General features: G+C 35.2%; 1 protein-coding gene across 1 annotated transcript in view; it reads left to right on the top strand.

Annotated features, from left to right (window-relative positions):
• calcr (calcitonin receptor) overlaps positions 1 to 16,705 on the top strand; it is a 134,354-nt gene extending 117,649 nt beyond the window's left edge. Inside the window, exons 14-16 of the mRNA XM_056480385.1 lie at positions 1,526 to 1,744; positions 1,834 to 1,875; positions 15,069 to 16,705. Of these exons, the coding sequence (XP_056336360.1) occupies positions 1,526 to 1,744; positions 1,834 to 1,875; positions 15,069 to 15,290 (483 nt within the window). The 3' untranslated portion in view covers positions 15,291 to 16,705. The remainder of the gene's footprint in view (positions 1 to 1,525; positions 1,745 to 1,833; positions 1,876 to 15,068) is intronic.
• The last annotated feature ends 1,354 nt before the right edge of the window (positions 16,706 to 18,059 follow it).

The following is an 18,059-nucleotide window of genomic DNA, read 5'->3' as shown; positions in this document are numbered from 1 at the left end:
TGTTGCAACCACTTACCTTAAAGAGGATTTTGTAAAACCAATAAATCATATTTTTTCAGTGTAATAACATTACCTAACTGTGTAAATTCACAAACATAACTAACATTGTCAACTTGTTTGAATGTTTTAAAGTGTGATTTTGGCATAATGTTGACATGGGAATGGATTTTATGTGTGTACACTTATATATTGGTGTACATCAGGTCTTTAAACTGAGAATATTTTAATAAGGACCTAATATGCCCCTTTTTTTCAAGATATAAAATAAGTAGAGTGTGTAAAATAACTAGAGTGTGTATGTGAAGTTTCAGCTCAAAATACCCCACAAAATAATGTTTTATAACTCTTCGAAACTGACCCTTTTAGGCTTTGATCCTACTGTAATTGTGCCATTTTGGTGACTGTCACTTTAAATTCAAATTAGATTGTGCTCTTTTCAATAGAGGGCGGAGCTACAAAAGCCTATGTGTCAACATAGTGGCAGTTTCAAAAACAAGACTAACATCCTATGCTAATGAGGGAGAGATCATTAATGGGCGGGGCTTTCCCCCTCTGATGACACTTACAAAGTAAGAAGGTCAATTAAAGTGTTTCTGCACACTGTTTTTATCAAGTGTGATTTAAAAAAATAATATTAATACATTTTTACCATTAGAAGCTGATTTATTCACAGACTATTGCCACAGAACTGTTTTCAAACCCTTTATAAAAGTGATTTTTCCATAATGGCTTCCCTTTAATAGTTTTGCTGTTCACTACATCTCATTTGCATTTAAAGTGACACACAAAAAGTGCTTTTGCTTTCACCTAAAAATTTTACATTTATAGCATTGTGTAATAAATTTTCATGGCATATTTTAGCTGAAACTACACAGGCGTATTTATTTGACACTTAAGGTTTATTACATATTGTAAAAGGATAATAGGACCCCCTGCATATATTAAAGGGATAGTTCAAACAAACTGAAAATTCCATCATCATTTACTCGCCCTCTACCTGTTTCAAACCTTTATGAGTTTCCTCCACAAAAGAAGATATCTGAAAAATGCTGAAAACCGTTAACCATTGACTTCCTTAGAATTAGTTTTTCCTACTATGTAAGTCAATGGTTCAGCTTCCTTTTAAAATATCTTCTTTTGTGTTTAACAGTAGAAAGAAACTGTTAAAGGTTTGGAACAAGTAAAGGGTGAGCAAATAGTGAATACAATTAAATTTTTGGGTGAACTATCCCTTTAAAACTGTGTTTATCGTCTATTTGGCTAATATAACAAGCACAAAATCTTGAGCATGTTTAATGTTGAGGAAAACTTTTAATGCAATGTTACGTTCCGAGTGCTGCAAGTGACAAATCTTGCATTTAACATCGCATTAGAGTGCTTTCTGTTCAGATCGGATTATTGAGTCAATGACTTCACCGTTAATCAAGCTTAATTGTGATAACTCGGTGTGAAATTAAAATCTAAATAGAGCATGTTGGAGAAATGCTGTTTGTAGTTTATTTATTTATGTTTTTTTATGTTATAGGTCAATTTATTCTTTCTACTGAACATTGTACGGGTTTTGGTGACCAAACTGAGAGATACGCACCGAGCCGAGTCTAACATGTATATGAAGGCGGTGAGAGCCACTCTCATTCTGGTGCCCTTATTGGGGATTCAGTTCGTCATTATCCCTTGGCGACCGGAGAACCGCTTGGCGGGAGAGATATATGATTACATCATGCACATATTAATGCACTACCAGGTAACCCAGACTGAATGTTAACTCTTTTTATACTTGTGAAAGACAACTCAAAGTCATTGCTCATGCTTACATATTTTCTATTTCGCAAGGGTCTGCTGGTGGCAACCATATTCTGCTTTTTCAACGGAGAGGTAAGCAGATGGATGTTTCCTGCAGAAATGCTAATTCTATTTACTGTTAAAGGAATAGTTCACCCAAAAAAAGTCACCCAAGAAAATTCGGTCATCATTTGCTCACCATTTACTTGTTTAAAACCTTTATGAACACAAAAGAAGATATTTTTTTACAAAAAAAGCTGGGAATCTGTAACAATTGATTTCCGTAGTATTTGTTTTTCCTACTCTGGATGTCAATGGTTACAGGTCTTCAGACTTTATGGTGAGTAAATAGTGAATAAACTTCATTTTTAGGTGAACTAAGTTGATATATATTTGCTACATTTTGTATAAACTTATTTATACAAAATTATTCTATGCTCTAGCCTACTTTAAATAAGTCAACATATATATGATTTGTTGCCTCTCATCACTGCAGAAGTCACACGCTGTTTATAGCTTCTGTAAAAAAAAAGACATACATTTCACCAGCCTTTTAGCAAAGCCTAATAGAATTCATTAAAATAGAAAAAATGAATAAAATAAAATAGAAATAAAATACCATTCATTACATTTTTAAAGCATATATTCATATATTTCATCATTGAAGATTTCTTAAAAATAGTGTAATAATCTCGTTCTTATAAACCCAATCCCATGTCTAGTCTCGTGGAGTTAGTACGTCGTCACAACCCTACTATATTGATATAATGATATTTCTGTGCCAACTTGACACTACACACTGAGGATAGTTTAACTAATTCAAACACTGTCACCTGAACTCACTGCGAATGTGATGGAGAAAATGAAAGTGCAGCGCTGAGGTAAAATCAGATTCTCAAGTCATAATCTTTAAAATAATGACTTGTATTAAAAATGTTGATAGAGGTTTGTGATATAGGAATTACAGCAGTGCAATAAAAATGCTTTTTTCCATGGAGCGGTGTTAGTAGGCCTGCTATATTTATTTTTCGGAAGAAAAAAAAAAAACTTAGGATGAAAAAACAGCCTATGCCGGTTTTTATAAAGGATACAGTCAGTGTTTATTTGTTTGTAATCTAAATCTGTAATTTAAGTGGAAAATATTTTGGGCAGGCCTTTTATTCAACTTATTAATTTATTCTGTTTTTGTATACAATCCTGAAAGTTTCACGAGCAAAAATAAATAATAAACTAAAAAGGGATGATGATGAGGGTAATATTCACATCACCGTGGTTGATGTCTTAATATGACGGTAATGCGGTTATCGTCACACCCCTCGTGAATTGTAAGGCACACAATTCACAATTGAACATGATCTGCCAGTTTGAATGTTCAAATTAGGAAAGACATTTAAGTCAGATAATCAGTTTTTATGAGGAAAAAAACACTATGAAATTCGCTAAGATTACTTTAACTACAAACTGTGAATTCAGGGTCAGAAATCAGAATGTTGTGAAAATTAACACAAATTTAAAATAAGAGGACAACAAATGGCCCTTCACATTTAAACTGAACTTTTACAGCTGTTGACATTCAAGAAAAGTGTGAAAATGAATGAAAAGTGCCAAATCTATGTAGATCAGATTACATTTGCAGCACTGAGCCTTAGTAACTAATCACACGCATTTCTGATGATTGCAGTAGCCGATCAGAGTCATTAAGATTAATCATTAATTATATTTTTGTTGAATGCACACTTTTACTTAATGAATTTTGCAAGCTCTCTGGTCAGAAAAAATAAGGTGCTGAAATAATGCAAATAAGATGGATGGATGGATGGATGGATGGATGGATATAAATATAGATGGATAGATAGATAGATATATGCATGAATGGATGGATGGATGGATGGAAGGATGCATCATTGGATGGATACTGTACATAGATAGATAGATAGATAGATGGATGGATGGATGGATGGATGGATGGATAGAAAGATAGATGGACAGATAGATGGATGGATGGAAGGATAGATACTATGGATGGATGGACGGACGGACGGACTGATAGAAAGATAGATGGACAGATAAATAGATGGACGGATTGATGGATGGATGGATGGATGGATGGATAGATAAATGGATGGATGGATAGAAAGATAGATGGATACATAAATGGATAGATAGATAGATAGATAGATAGATAGATAGATAGATAGATAGATAGATAGATAGATAGATAGATAGATAGATAGATATATGGACGGACGGATAGATAGATAGATAGATAGATAGATAGATAGATAGATAGATGGATGGATGGATGGATGGATGGATGGATGGATGGATGGATGGATGGATGGATGGATGGATGGATGGATGGATGGATGGATGGATGGATGGATGGATGGACGGACGGACGGACGGACGGACGGACGGATGGATGGATGGATGGATGGATGGATGGATGGATGGACAGATAAATAGATGGATGGACGGATGGATGGATGGATACTGTACATAGATAGATGGATGGATGGATAGATGGATGGATAAATAGATAGATATATGGATGGACGGACAGATAGAAAGATGGATGGATGGATGGATGGATGGATGGATGGATGGATGGATGGATGGATGGACAGATAAATAAATGGATAAATGGATGGATGGATACTGTGGATGGATGAACGGACGGTTAGATGGATGGATGGATGGATGGATGGACAGATAAATAGATGGATGGATGGATAGATACTGTACATAGATAGATAGATGGATGGATGGATGGACGGATACATGGATAGATGGATGGATAAATAGATAGACATATGGATGGATGGATATAGTAAGATATTTACAGCTTTACAGTAGTTATTATTATTCCTGTTACGGTTATAGTTATTGCCCATGGTGTGAAAAAACAATGTCAAATGGGGCTGAATTCAAGCAGAATCCCCCCTGTGTGAAGGACGTGACCTTTGGGATAGTTTGACATTTTATCAAAACGGCAGAATGCTAGTGGCTGGTGTTCAGGAAGTCATTCAGGCGTTCAGACGCTTTCTGGTTGAATACCTGGCCATGTTGTGCAACTGACACATCGATTCAGCCATGCTTGATGTCACTTCCCTCAATGATCTGTCAGGAAGCACACATGATATGCTTTTAAGGACATTTTGAAGACAACATCAGACAGTGACCATCTATTGACCTCATCCTTCACGTACGAGCGGGTGCAACCATTGAGCTTGAGACTTCCGGTCTCATTCACGTCCATTGATTTCTAGATATTAAAAACAGCTTGTTATGCTGCTTGATGTCGCAAACTGATATTTTTGTATTGTATTATTCTACTTTTTGATGTACATTCCTGATCACACTTGTTGGTAGGTTTATTATTCCTAGTCATTTGTCCAATAGACAACTGAATCAGAAGTTGAATCGGAAATGTCATGAACATACTTGTTTGTAAAGCAAGTTGTTTGCCTGGTGAACCTTGACATTTATTATTCCGAGTCATTTCTCCCATAGGCTATTTCTTGAACAATTGCAAAATTATGCGCACTTCCACAGGGCAGAATTAACTAAAAAAAAATTTAATAGAAAATTCAGGACTAAAAAAAGGCCAATGTAATATATGGGTACTCATGGGTAACTCATGAGTTGCATATGCTGTGCAGTCGTGGATTGCATAACTGTAACACTAGCCAATAAACTTACGCTTTTGTTAGTCAGATATGAATATGTAATATGATAATAATATGATGATACTAATAAATGTATTGTTTTTTAAATGCATGCTTAGAGTGGCACGATGGCTCAGTAGTTAGCACTGTCACCTCACAGCAAGAAGATCACTGGTTTGAGTCTTGGCTGGGCCAGCTGGCATTTGTGTGGAGTTTGCATGTTCCCCCCATGTTGGTGTGGATTTCCTCCGGGTACTCCAGTTTCCCCCACAGTTCAAAGACATGTGATATAAGTAAATTGTGTAAACAAAATTGGCCGTACTGTATGTGTGTGTGTGTGTGTGTGTGTGTGTGATTGCGAAAGTGTATAAGTGTTACTCAGTACTGGGTTGCGGCTAGAAGAGCACCCGCTGTGTAAAACATATGGCGAAATATTTGGTGGTTCGTTGCGCTGTGGCAACTCCTGATAAATAAGGGACTAAGCTGAAGAAAAATGAATAAATGAATGAATGAATAACCAGGCTTATATTTTATTTAATAAATTTATCATTATTCATCAGATATAACTATTTTAAAACTTTTAAACTAAATAACTGTCATTCACGTAATGAAGGTTTTTATTTTTCATATTTTAAACATTTCATGTAAATGCATTTGCATGCTAAAATAACTAAAATAAAGCGAAAAAGCACTGAAAATCCACAAATGGTTTTTGTCTGGCTGACAAATGTGCATAAAATTACAAGTTTTTTATTTTTTTATTTTAAATCTATTCAATTCAAATAGGTAAATGTTTCCACTACAGAATAAAATAAATATTTTTTAAAATCATTTAATCGTAGGATAAATCTTAAATTCAGAAATATTTTCACAAAATTATCTCACAAGTTCTCACAAGTTTACTTTAATTTTAAACTGATAAACCATAATTATTGCAAAAAATCACATTTGTGAAATGTTATCTGAGCATTCTGAGAAAAACATTTATTTATTGTTTATTTAAAAACAAAGTTGCAAATTTAAAACAAGCTTACATGTAAACCTTAAAATTTGGCCTATTCATATTGTTTGTAAAAAATATAAAAAATATATGTATATAAAAAAAAAAAAAATATATATATATATATATATATATATATATATATATATATATATATATATATATATATATATATATATATATATATATATATATAAAATTATTCATTCATTTTTTTTGGCTTACTCCCTTTATTAATCTGGGGTCGCCACAGCAGAATGAAGCGCCAACTTATCCAGCATATGTTTCCAGCTGCAACCCTTCCAGCTGCAACCCACCACTGGGAAACACCCCATATAGTCCCATTCACACACATACACTATGGGCAATTTCAGCTTACCCAATTCATCTGTACAGCACATGTCTTTGGACTTGTGGGTGAAACCAGAGCACATGGAGGAAACCCACGCAAATGCGGGGAGAACATGCAAACTCCACACAGAAATGCCAACTGACCAAGCTCAGGCTCGAACCAGCGACTTTCATGCTGTGAGACGACAGCACTACCTACTGCACCACCGCGTCGCCATAATAATAATAATAATAATAATAATTATTATTATTATTATTATTATTACTACTACTATTATTATTATTATTATTATTATTATTATTATTATTACCTTTATTTTACCAGGAAAGACAGATTGAGATTAAAATCTCTTTTACAAGAGCGACCTGGCCAAGATTAGGCAGTTTACATGTCACATGGGTCTAACAAACAACAAACAAAAAACAATTGACAGTTAACATGAATCACACATTGACAAACAAACTATTCAAATCATCTACAAGCTGGTGTTTCAACTTCTAAGTCAGTTATACTCTTTTTAAAAACATTTAGTGAAATCAATTCTTGTAACCCCCCCCCCTGAATTATTAGCCACCTCTTTATTTTTTCCCCAATTTCTGTTTAACGGAGAGAAGATTTTTTCAACACATTTCTAAACATAATAGTTTAATAACTGATTTCTAATAACTGATTTATTTTATCTTTGCCATGATGACAGTACATAATATTTTACTAGATTTTTTCAAGACACTTCTATACAGCTTAAAGTGACATTTAAAGGCTTAACTAGGTTAATTAGGTTAACTAGGCAGGTTAGGGTAATTAGGCAAGTTATTGTATAATGATGGTTTGTTCTGTAGACTATTGAAAAAATATATAGCTTGAAGGGGCTTATAATTTTGACCTTAAAATGGTTTCTAAAAAACTACAATCTGCTTTTATTCTAGCTGAAAATATTTCTGACTTCAATTGTATGTTTTTTGTTTTGTTTTGTTAACTGATTAGGGCTATCCTTGTTATGTTGTACTGACATTGGTTTAAATTTCTCACTGACTGGTCATATTCACAGAGAATGCCACGTTTTGTACATCAAGCAATTCACTGAACATTTTATGTGAAACCCAGATTGGTTCACGAAGTGAGGGGGTGCACGAAAAAGAGTAAGTGGCAATAACTACCAACAAGCACGTCAAAGTGCATTTAGCAGACTTGAGGAAAACAGACTTGGAGCGCACATGCATGACAAAACCAAAACAATGAAGGCACAGTTTCATTACAATACTCAGCATGAGGCTCCTGGCTCCAACTTGAATGGAATGAATTAACGCCTTTCATTGGTCTATGTGTAAGTCATGTTTTAAACATGCTGAATTATTTCTGGGCCTGGAAAATGGGTCAGTTATTAGCTTATGCATGAGCAGGCCGCTCGCACCAGCATCAGCGCGTCTACAAACTATTTAGATGTGTCCTAAGCACAGATCCAGTTTCAGGACAATAAAAGGGCCACTGACACAGAATAATATTTGCTTTGTGGCGATGTTTGTTTACCTCCCCCTGTGCCCTCGTCTCCTTCAGATTTGTGCCTGATCCAATATCCTCCTTTGTTTTGTGTTAAAAATACACAGAGCTGTAATTTGCACATTAAATTTGCTTATAATAATATAAGAGTCACATAATTCCCACACATGCATTGCTGAGGAAGCTTAAGGACACCTATGGTGAAAAATCTACTTTTCAAGCTGTTTGGACAGACATGTGTGTAAGTAGAGTATATAGACCGTCATATTGGGGTGATATAAACACACCCAGTCCTTTTTTCAATTTAACAACATAAAAACGGTGGACCAATTGGAGTGGTTTTCAATTCGACCGCAACTTGACGTAGGAGTGCGGTCCCCCCGCCCACCAATATTGATTGACAGTCACGCGTCACCTAATCCTGTTTGTCGTTTCACGTCCGCCATTTTCAGCTTGTGAGCCAAAGTGATGTCACTACTAAAGGAACACCCTTGCTCTATTTTTAGATGCAAGGCTCATTGGCCTCAACACAAGATCAGCATTCATCACATGATCGCTGTAATCGGAATTATTGTTTGTAACTTAGTTTGTTTGTAGGTAGGTTTGCAAACTAGCATTTATCTTAAACTTCAGCCGTTTGCATTTCTCGAAGTCACAGAAGCTCCCTGTGAGTGTGATCTTAACTAGGTGCAGCTGAAAGTGCGAGCACCTTTGCCTCACGTGAGTGTCGCTCTATTGGAAATAAAATAATGAACTTGCCTGCAGGTCGCACAACAGAAGCGCCGCTCGGCGACACGCAGCGCCATGCATTTTAGAATTCTAAACATAGGTTTCTCTCAGGGTACACACATCAGCGCTTCAAGTCGGCGGCTGTCCGCGGCGCCCAGCCAGGATACGGGACACTTCATGTCTCTGCCGCGCCACAGAGCTCCATCTGAATAGTTTCATTTTAAATAACATGCGAATGTCCGTGTCTGGTGTTCCGTGTCGCGGCTCTAAGCGGGTCATCCGGTGCCTCAGTCAAAGTCAATTCAGTGTGCGTGGTTATTAGTGTCGGCTGTTGGCTGTAAAACTATACAAAGACACAAATGAGTGTGTACTCTCTGGTTGGTCTGTGTCCGAGGCGTACATGTACGGCTAAATGCTGATCCTCTCATTCATGCTGCTTGCTTCTCTCTGTCTGCCTGTATATTGCCAAACACAGAACGGGGGAGCTCTTGGCTCCGCCCCCTTGTTACGTTGGGCGGGAAGTCGAAACTAATTTTCATATGAAGCAACACACCCATAAAACAGCGAGCTGTGGACACGCCCCCAAAATAACACTTTATAACACTTTATAATAGAAAAATCTGAACTGTGTTTTGAACTGAACCTAAACTGGCACTCTCAGAAGAACCATAATATTAATATTAAATCATGAAAAAAGGGGGTAAACTATGTGCCCTTTAAAACTAACTTGTATTTAAAACTGCAATTATGAGTACTCAATTAAAAAGTAACTTCCAGTGTTTTACCTTTGATGTAGCTTTTTTTGTGAATGTAAAATGTCTGCAAAGTTTTTAAGGATCAGAGTGCATGATAACGAGTTATTGGTCAACTTTTTCAGTGAATCAAATTGATGTACACTAAAAAATAGTTATTCAAAGATGATTCCTTGGATTTACTAAATTTTTTACGTTAAGTGGTTGTAAGCAATTTATTTGGGCTGAATTTCAACAAACAAATTGCATTGAACATTATTAAATTTAATTTGTTTGTTTAAATTCAACACAGATAAATTGTTTGCAACAGTTTTGCCTGCAACACTTTTTTCAGTGTATTTATTAATCGCGCTGTCAACATTAACCTAGACACACAGAAAGGGTTCAATCATGTTCGCTCCTCCCGCCCCCAAAACACACATGCGCATTTGGATTGGCTGTGCCTTTCCCTGCTATCATGTGAGAGGCCGTGGCTGCGTTCAGATAAGCAGCGCCAAATGCGGTGTGTTGTTTTTTTCCCATGCAAGAGTAAGGTGTGTTGGTTGCAGCAGTTGGGTGACACACACAAACATGGCAGCAGCAAAAAAGTGGACATAAGGAGTTTTTTTTTTTTTTTCGACGAAAGTGTAAGTCACATAAACGCAAGTTCGCTACTGAATAAGCTCATCTTGATAATGCCATTAATGCTCGTGTGTTCCTGGCTTTAATGCACAGACTGTCGTTACAGCAGACTGATATAGGCTACTCTGTGTACAGTATAATACGCCCTAAAAACCAACTGCAGAATAAACAGCTGAAGTAAATGGTCCTGCAGTTCTCCTAATCTCTAGCATGTCCAATTTCAGTTGAAACTATTTGTCAAAAATAAATAAATAAATAAAATACAGCCTGTGTACAGGCATAATACTGATATATAAGACATGTTATATTTGCATTGTGGCTAAAATGAACAGAAGTCTTTATTAAACTCTCTCTTTATCAGTTAATAATTATTCTATTATGTTATGTTAAACATTATTCTAACATTACACTATCAGGCCTGTAGCCAGCTTATTAAAAGGGGCGGTTATTTGTTTTCTGAAAAACTGAACCTTTTTGCAGCTAATTGCCTATTAAATTAAAAACCAATTTCTATTTAATTATGAGGTATAAATATTGCATATTTTTATTAGTGACATTTTAAGAACAAATTTTTGCTGGATTAGCTTGTCGGATGGTTATCATAACCACACTTTCTGATGTACCAAAAATATTTCCAACCATTTTGCCAAATTGCTTACCACACTATTTGACTATTTTAAGTGTTTATTTACAACCGTGCATTTAAACTAAGTTTTGTATCACAATTTTATAAATAATGACAATTTTGAATAAAAAATATGGAAAGATTCTTACTTTTAAAATACAAATTTATTATCTATCATTAATTTTATTTATTTATTTATTTTTTTTTTATCTGTTAAAACTAGTTTTTAATTAAACACTAAAGCCTACAGGCAAATAACAAACTGGCCAGCACATTAAGTGTTCCTCAGTCAGAATTTATCCATTTGCATAATCAGAAAAAAATTCTAAAATAATAACAATCCAACTTTGGTCACCCATCCCCACCAATGTCAAGTGCAAATCTACGCCCTCGACTCTGCCTATTTATGCCAGAGTCCCGCGGAGAAAGTGACTGACAGGTGACAATTTGTGTGTAACTTATCTTTATTTATTTATGATTTGGTTATGGGTAAAACAAAGACCATGCGGGTCAGGTAGTTTAAACAGTAGGCTACAAATAATTAATTCGTTATGAATGAATGAATTTTTCAGAAATATCTAATTCACCTACGCCTATGACGACGATGCCATCCTCCATCATGATGTTTTACATTAGACATCGTACGATGCCAAATTGGTCTACATCGCCCAACCCTAGTTGGAAATGAACGTTGCAGGACACTGGCCCTCCAGGCCCGAGTATGGGGACCCCTGTTTTAGACTATATCTAGATACAAACACCTATTTTACAAGAAAAGTGCCTTTTGTACACTAGATACTATTTATATTATCCATTATTGTAATTATTAATATTATTATTTAAGATACAGATCAGAGAAAACTATTTTTCACTAATAAAGAGCTGACCCCCCATGCAACTTGTTTTGATGTCCTAAGTATCCCCCCAAACCCCATAGTAATTTGCACCCTGATTATTAGCTATATAAGAAAGAATCTTATAGGATCATTTTGTTTGTATCATTGTGTTTACAAGTTCTGAAATTGAGATATCATAATACGTTTTTGGTTTCTGAGATATGCTGTAAGTGGCTGACCAATCACAACAGACTTGACCAATCATCTGACAAATCAGAGCAGAGTCTGTTCTCAGAAAGGCGGGGTTTCAAGAAACCGGATTCTTGAACCAACCATTTCAGACACTGTTCAAAAAAAGAGCTGACGAAGGAGTGGATATTATAAGAAAATGAAAGCTTTTTGACATTGGATGGATGTCAAAATATTATAGGAAACATCTATAACTAAAATGAGCAACCGCTTTGTTACACAAGCTGTGAAAAGTACTATAGCTTATCAGTTACAATGTTTCCAATATGGATGTCTCTAGGACAGCAGATGCCAGCAGATATACTGTAGCAGATGTTAAACTGAAAACTGGCCCTTGAAATTGTTAAACATTAAATTCAACAGCAGCTGGTTTTAGTAAGTGTTTAATAATTGAATATAGTTGTTTAAAGAGAGATCACAGACAGTATTCTTCTTCAGGGATGGTAATAGTAAAACTACAAAGACTCAAAGAATGTTGTGACTGATGAGGCGTCTCAGCACAAAGAAAATGACTACAACTTTGTCCAATTGCCTATTTTTCAACTCATTTCTTATTCAGTAGGACAGGCCAAAAAAATGTAAGAACTACAGTTTAAACAACTTTTTTTTTATTCAGAAAGGATATATATACAGTTGAAGTCACAATTATTAGCCCCCCTTTTAAATAGTTTTTCTTTTTAAATATTACCCAAATTATGTTTAACAGAGCAATGAAATTTTCACAGTATGTCTGATAATATTATTTCTTCTGGAGAAAGTCTTATTTATTTTATTTCGGCTAGAATAAAAGTAGTTATAAATCTTTTTAGCACTATTTTAAGGACAAAATTATTAACCCCTTTAAGCTATATATTTTTTCAATAGTCTACAGAACAAATCATCGTTATACAATAATTTGCCTAATTACCCTTTCCTGTCTAGTTAACCTAATTAACCTAGTTAAGCCTTTAAATGTCACTTTAAGCTGTATAGAAGTGTCTTAAAAAATATCTAGTAAAATATTATTTACTGTCATCATGGCAAAGATAAAATAAATCAGTAATTAAAGATGAGTTATTAAAACTATTATGTTTAGAAATGTGCTGAAAAAAAACACAAATATAATCAAATTTGTCCGTTAAACAGAAATTGGGGAAAAAAATAAACAAGGGGGCAAATAATTTTGACTTTATTCATTCATTCATTTCCCTTCGGCTTACTCCATTTATTCAACAGGGGTTGCCACAGCGGAATGAAACGCCAACTTATCCAGCATATGTTTTACACAGCAGTGCCCTTCCAACCTAGTACTGGGAAATTTACATATTTTAATAAAAATATAAATAGAAAAATTATCAGTTTCCACGCAAATAATAATGAACGGTTTGAACATTGCCAATAGAGCCCAACAATTGGGTTCTAGAAATTAAAACTTCATTAATTTATTCCATAGGGAAATTGATTGGTAACTATAACAAAAATAAATGTTATTATGTTATGAGCTCTGAGATTGTTTATCAACTGTATATGCTTTTGCTGAATCCATTAGTTTACATTAATTCAACTTGTAAAAGAATCATATTCAATCAAACTACATTACCCATGATACCGTGCAGACAATACCACCAATCAGAAGGCAGCAGTGAGAAAAGTGCACCATCTTAAGATCTTGAGTTCTGCTCATGACACTTAAATATTTGTATGTAAAAGTAGTATGTAATGAATACGAAATAAATAGTTTCTACAGATACAGCCAACGACTTTTTTTAATATACTGTTAAACTATACTTAAAGTTCAATTTAAAGGCTTCACTAGGTGATTACACTACTCATTATTGAAGTGTACCCATATATACATTTGTAATATACAACTGTAATATATTTTTTTAATATACTTTAATATATATTTTTTAATCAACTGTAATATACAACTGTATACAACTGTAATATCATTGTGTGTGTATATATATATATATATATATATATATATATATATATATATATATATATATATATATTGCATCACCAAAAAGGATTGAAAACATGTCTACTGTACGTGTTTTGCGATAAGTCAATATATTGATTATTGTGACTGGCCTACTCATATCAAACTCAAGTCAAATTGACTTAAAACAGCTTGTGAAACTTATAAAATTAAGTTGGAACATGATTAACTTAAATTAATAAGTTGTCATATGCTGTCAGGACTAATTGATCATATAATTTTTTACAGTGAATGCTGGGTTTACATCAAATGCTGAATTAAGTATTTGTGCAAGTAAATTACATACAAAAATCAATGCAAATGCACTAATAGATGACATATTATTGGTGTACTTCGTAAATGACGGAAACCATAACACATTTGCAGCGAATGTGAATAATTCACCTCAATCATGTCCATAGATATTTACAATAGATGTTGCCTACCGTGTTGTTGTCTATTGGAAGGAATGCGTCAATAAAGCCGCCATTTTAGTACAGGGTTGCGCTCCTTTGAAATGAATGTGGGACCAAGGTGCAGTGGAGGACTGGCCATCTAGAGCCAGAGATATATACACATATATTCATATATCTATGATCGGGAGTTTTGCCAGTGGTCAGTATGCAAATAGTATGCAAATTAAACAGTATCTATATATTTTATATTCATTCCTTTGACTTAGTCCCTTATTTATTAGAGGTTGTCCTAGCGGAATGAACCGCCAACTACTCTGCCATATGTTTTATGCCCTTCAAGCCGCAACCCAGTAATGGGAAACACCCATACACACTCAATCACACAAATTCATACACTACGGCTACACTACACTAATTTAGTTCACTCAATTCACTTATAGTGAATGTCTTTGGACTGTGGGGGAAATTGGAGCACCCAGAAGAAACCCAAGTGAACACGAGGAGAACGTGCAAACTCCAAATTCTTTTTCATAATATATAAAATTCAAGATTTTTCATTTAATTTTCTTGCTTTACAGGTCCAGGGAGCTTTGAAAAGGCAGTGGATGCAATATAAAGCGCAGTGGGGTCAGAGACGGCGTGAACACTGCTCCATGAGATCCACATCCTACACCGCAACCTCCATCACTGAGGTGCCCGCGTTCATGTTTCACCACGACTGCAACAGCGAACACTTGAACGGTAAACAAACAGAGGACTCCGAGCTCGTGGCCCTCAAAACAGGCGAGACATACGCGTGAACAAAAACAGGTAATACTGGGAAAAGAAGTGATTCAATCAAACCGGAGACGACAGACTCCTTTCTGACTGAACGTTCGTAACTCCCCCATCTCAGCACTTAGAGAGCCGACAGCAGAACATTCGCAGTCTGCGTGTTGGCAAATCTGTTGAAATATTACACCAGGCTTTGTTTATATTCTCTGCAGCTCTGCTTCTGTGAGCGAAAATCTGAGAAATAATGACTTTTCTGAAAATATGTCATTTTAAAGCTGCTAGTTTTCACATCCTTTTCGGGTCTGTGGCCACAAACAAACAAAAAGTTACTTTACAAAAACCAAAGGATGTGCGGATTTGTGGGACTCCGAGTGTTTCGCTAAAGCTACTGGGAAATGGTTCTCTAGAGGACAAGCTTCGCTCATGCATCTCTGAACAAAGGAAAGTTCTTCTGTGCCTGAATCCTGTTCCTGATGCCGTTTGATGGTCATTTCGCATCTGAAAATAGCTTTTTATCTGTGTTGCGAGACTGCTTTATTGTTTTTGCAGCTGTGCTTTTCTGCCTTTTCGTCTTGAAAGCGGGTGTGGAGGGAGAGGACGAACAACGTGGACCATTTAAGAGTGCTTAGAGGTGAATTCATAAACCTGTGCATAAAATGTATTCTGTTAACAAAAAAAAAAAGATACAAAAATATATTTAATAAGCTCCTGTGTTTCAGAGTGCAGATTGTATTTATCAAGTCAGATTATTTCAGTATTTTTGGAGTGCTGCTTCACCAGTAAGTGCATTTCCTCTCTGCAACCAAAATATACACATGAATGCACCAAATTCACCTCACGTTTTCAATTTCAGTGATCAATAATCCACATTTCTTCACCGACTTTTGTTTTCCCACAAATTACTTGTGGGACTGACTCATTTAAGCTGAAGAAATGGCGTAATAACAATAAATAAACACTTTAGATTTATTGATTCTGATACTAATAGAATATTTATCGCTTAAACTACACACACAGACACACACATTTACATGCATATATACATATATATACACAGTTCAAATCAAAATTATTAGTTCTCCTGCGAATTTATTTATTTTTTTATATTTTCCAAGTGCTGTTTAACAAATTTTTTTTAACACATTTTTAAACTTAATAGTTTTAATTAATTTCTAATCAATTTTTTTAGATTTGTCATGATGACAGTACATAATACTTTAGTTGTTAGTTTTCAAGATACTAGTAATTAGTTTAGTTTAAAGTTCAATTTAAAGGCTTCACTAGGTGATTACACTACTCATTATTGAAGTGTACCCCTATATACATTTCTGGATATCACGAAATCTCTCACAAGTGCCATTCTCGCGTAAACCCACCTGAGGCCGCTGTTGACTGACTGACTGTCCGATCAATCCCAAAAGTGGGTACCTCCTTCCCTAAACCAAACCAAAAGTTTTCAAAAGCACCGGTTGACCAGATTACGCCCTTCCCTAAACCCAACCGACAGTGTTTTCAAAAGCAATGCAGAAAAAGAAAAGCCCTTGCCTGATGTTTACCATGTTTTCAGATCTTACTACATTCTCACCCTGTTATTTACTTGTTTATTTTATGTTTTGCCGTTTGTTTTTGGCTTCCTTGCTTTTTGGAACCGTTCTTCGCCAGACTCGAAACATGTTGTCGCATTTAACTCCTCTTTGTACTGGGGATGTCCCGATCAGGTTTTCTTGCCCTTGAGTCTGAGTCATTTGATTTTGAGTATCTGCTGATACCGAAACCCGATCCGATACTTCTCTAAAAGATAAAAAAGAATAAAGTAGAGCGCAGAAACAGATCCAGGATGTTCCTTATTTTTTTATGGAATTCACTTTATTTTAATATTCAACAACTCTGTTAACAAATAAACAGCACTTCTGTGAGGTAGCTTGAACAATCAAGTAATAAATAACTTCAACAAAATTCTTCACTTTTGGACTTTAGTGCAACAGTAAATATAAAATATATATATAATTAAAAAACAATTAGCACCTCAACTTAAAATACCCACCAGGCAATTCCAAGTATAAATTCCGATCAAGTCTGAAACCACATGATCAGGCTCGATTTCCAATCACGTATATATCGGATCTGGACATCTCTACTATGTACATATGCGGCGAGCCACTGGGCAAAAACTGGTAACAGTGGAAAAGCCGTCCATATAAAGATAAACAGTCTACAAAAGCTTGTAGTGCAAAAAGAAACAGAAGCCGTCGACAGCGGCATATCGCTCTGTAGCGTTCGTTTTAAAGACGCATGTAGCTCTGGCTACATAATTCGCGCTCTCTATAAATGTATATGGGGGTACATTTTCACAATGAGCCTGTGTTGTGATTAGGCATGGGACGATAATCGTTTTCAAGGTATACCGCGGTTTGGAAAAGTCAAGGTTTTAAAACCGGCAAAATGTTCTGCTATACCGTTCCTACGGTGTGAAAGATTTTTTATTTACAATTTTTGTTTTGTTTTCTAGGAAAACAGTATGTCCAGCAGAAAAGATCTAGAAAAATGGTTTTAAATTAGTAAAGAAATCTGTGTTTTTTGAAACAAATGAAGACAGCAGAACACTTAAAAAGAATATATTTTAAAGCAGTAACCATGAAACCGTGATATTTTTATCCAAGGTTATTCTGCCGTCAGAAACTTATACCGGCCCATGCTTGGTTGTGATTAGGTTAACTCTAAGTTAAGTTAATTAGACAAGTCATTGGACAAAAGTGGTTTGTTCTGTAGTGAATAGAAAAAAAAATATTATAAAT

This window comes from Danio aesculapii, chromosome 19 (assembly GCF_903798145.1).
Source record: "Danio aesculapii chromosome 19, fDanAes4.1, whole genome shotgun sequence".
Lineage (NCBI taxonomy): Eukaryota > Metazoa > Chordata > Actinopteri > Cypriniformes > Danionidae > Danio > Danio aesculapii.
The sequence above is the reverse complement of the archived record's forward strand: the minus strand, read 5'-3'. Positions and strand labels throughout refer to the sequence as shown.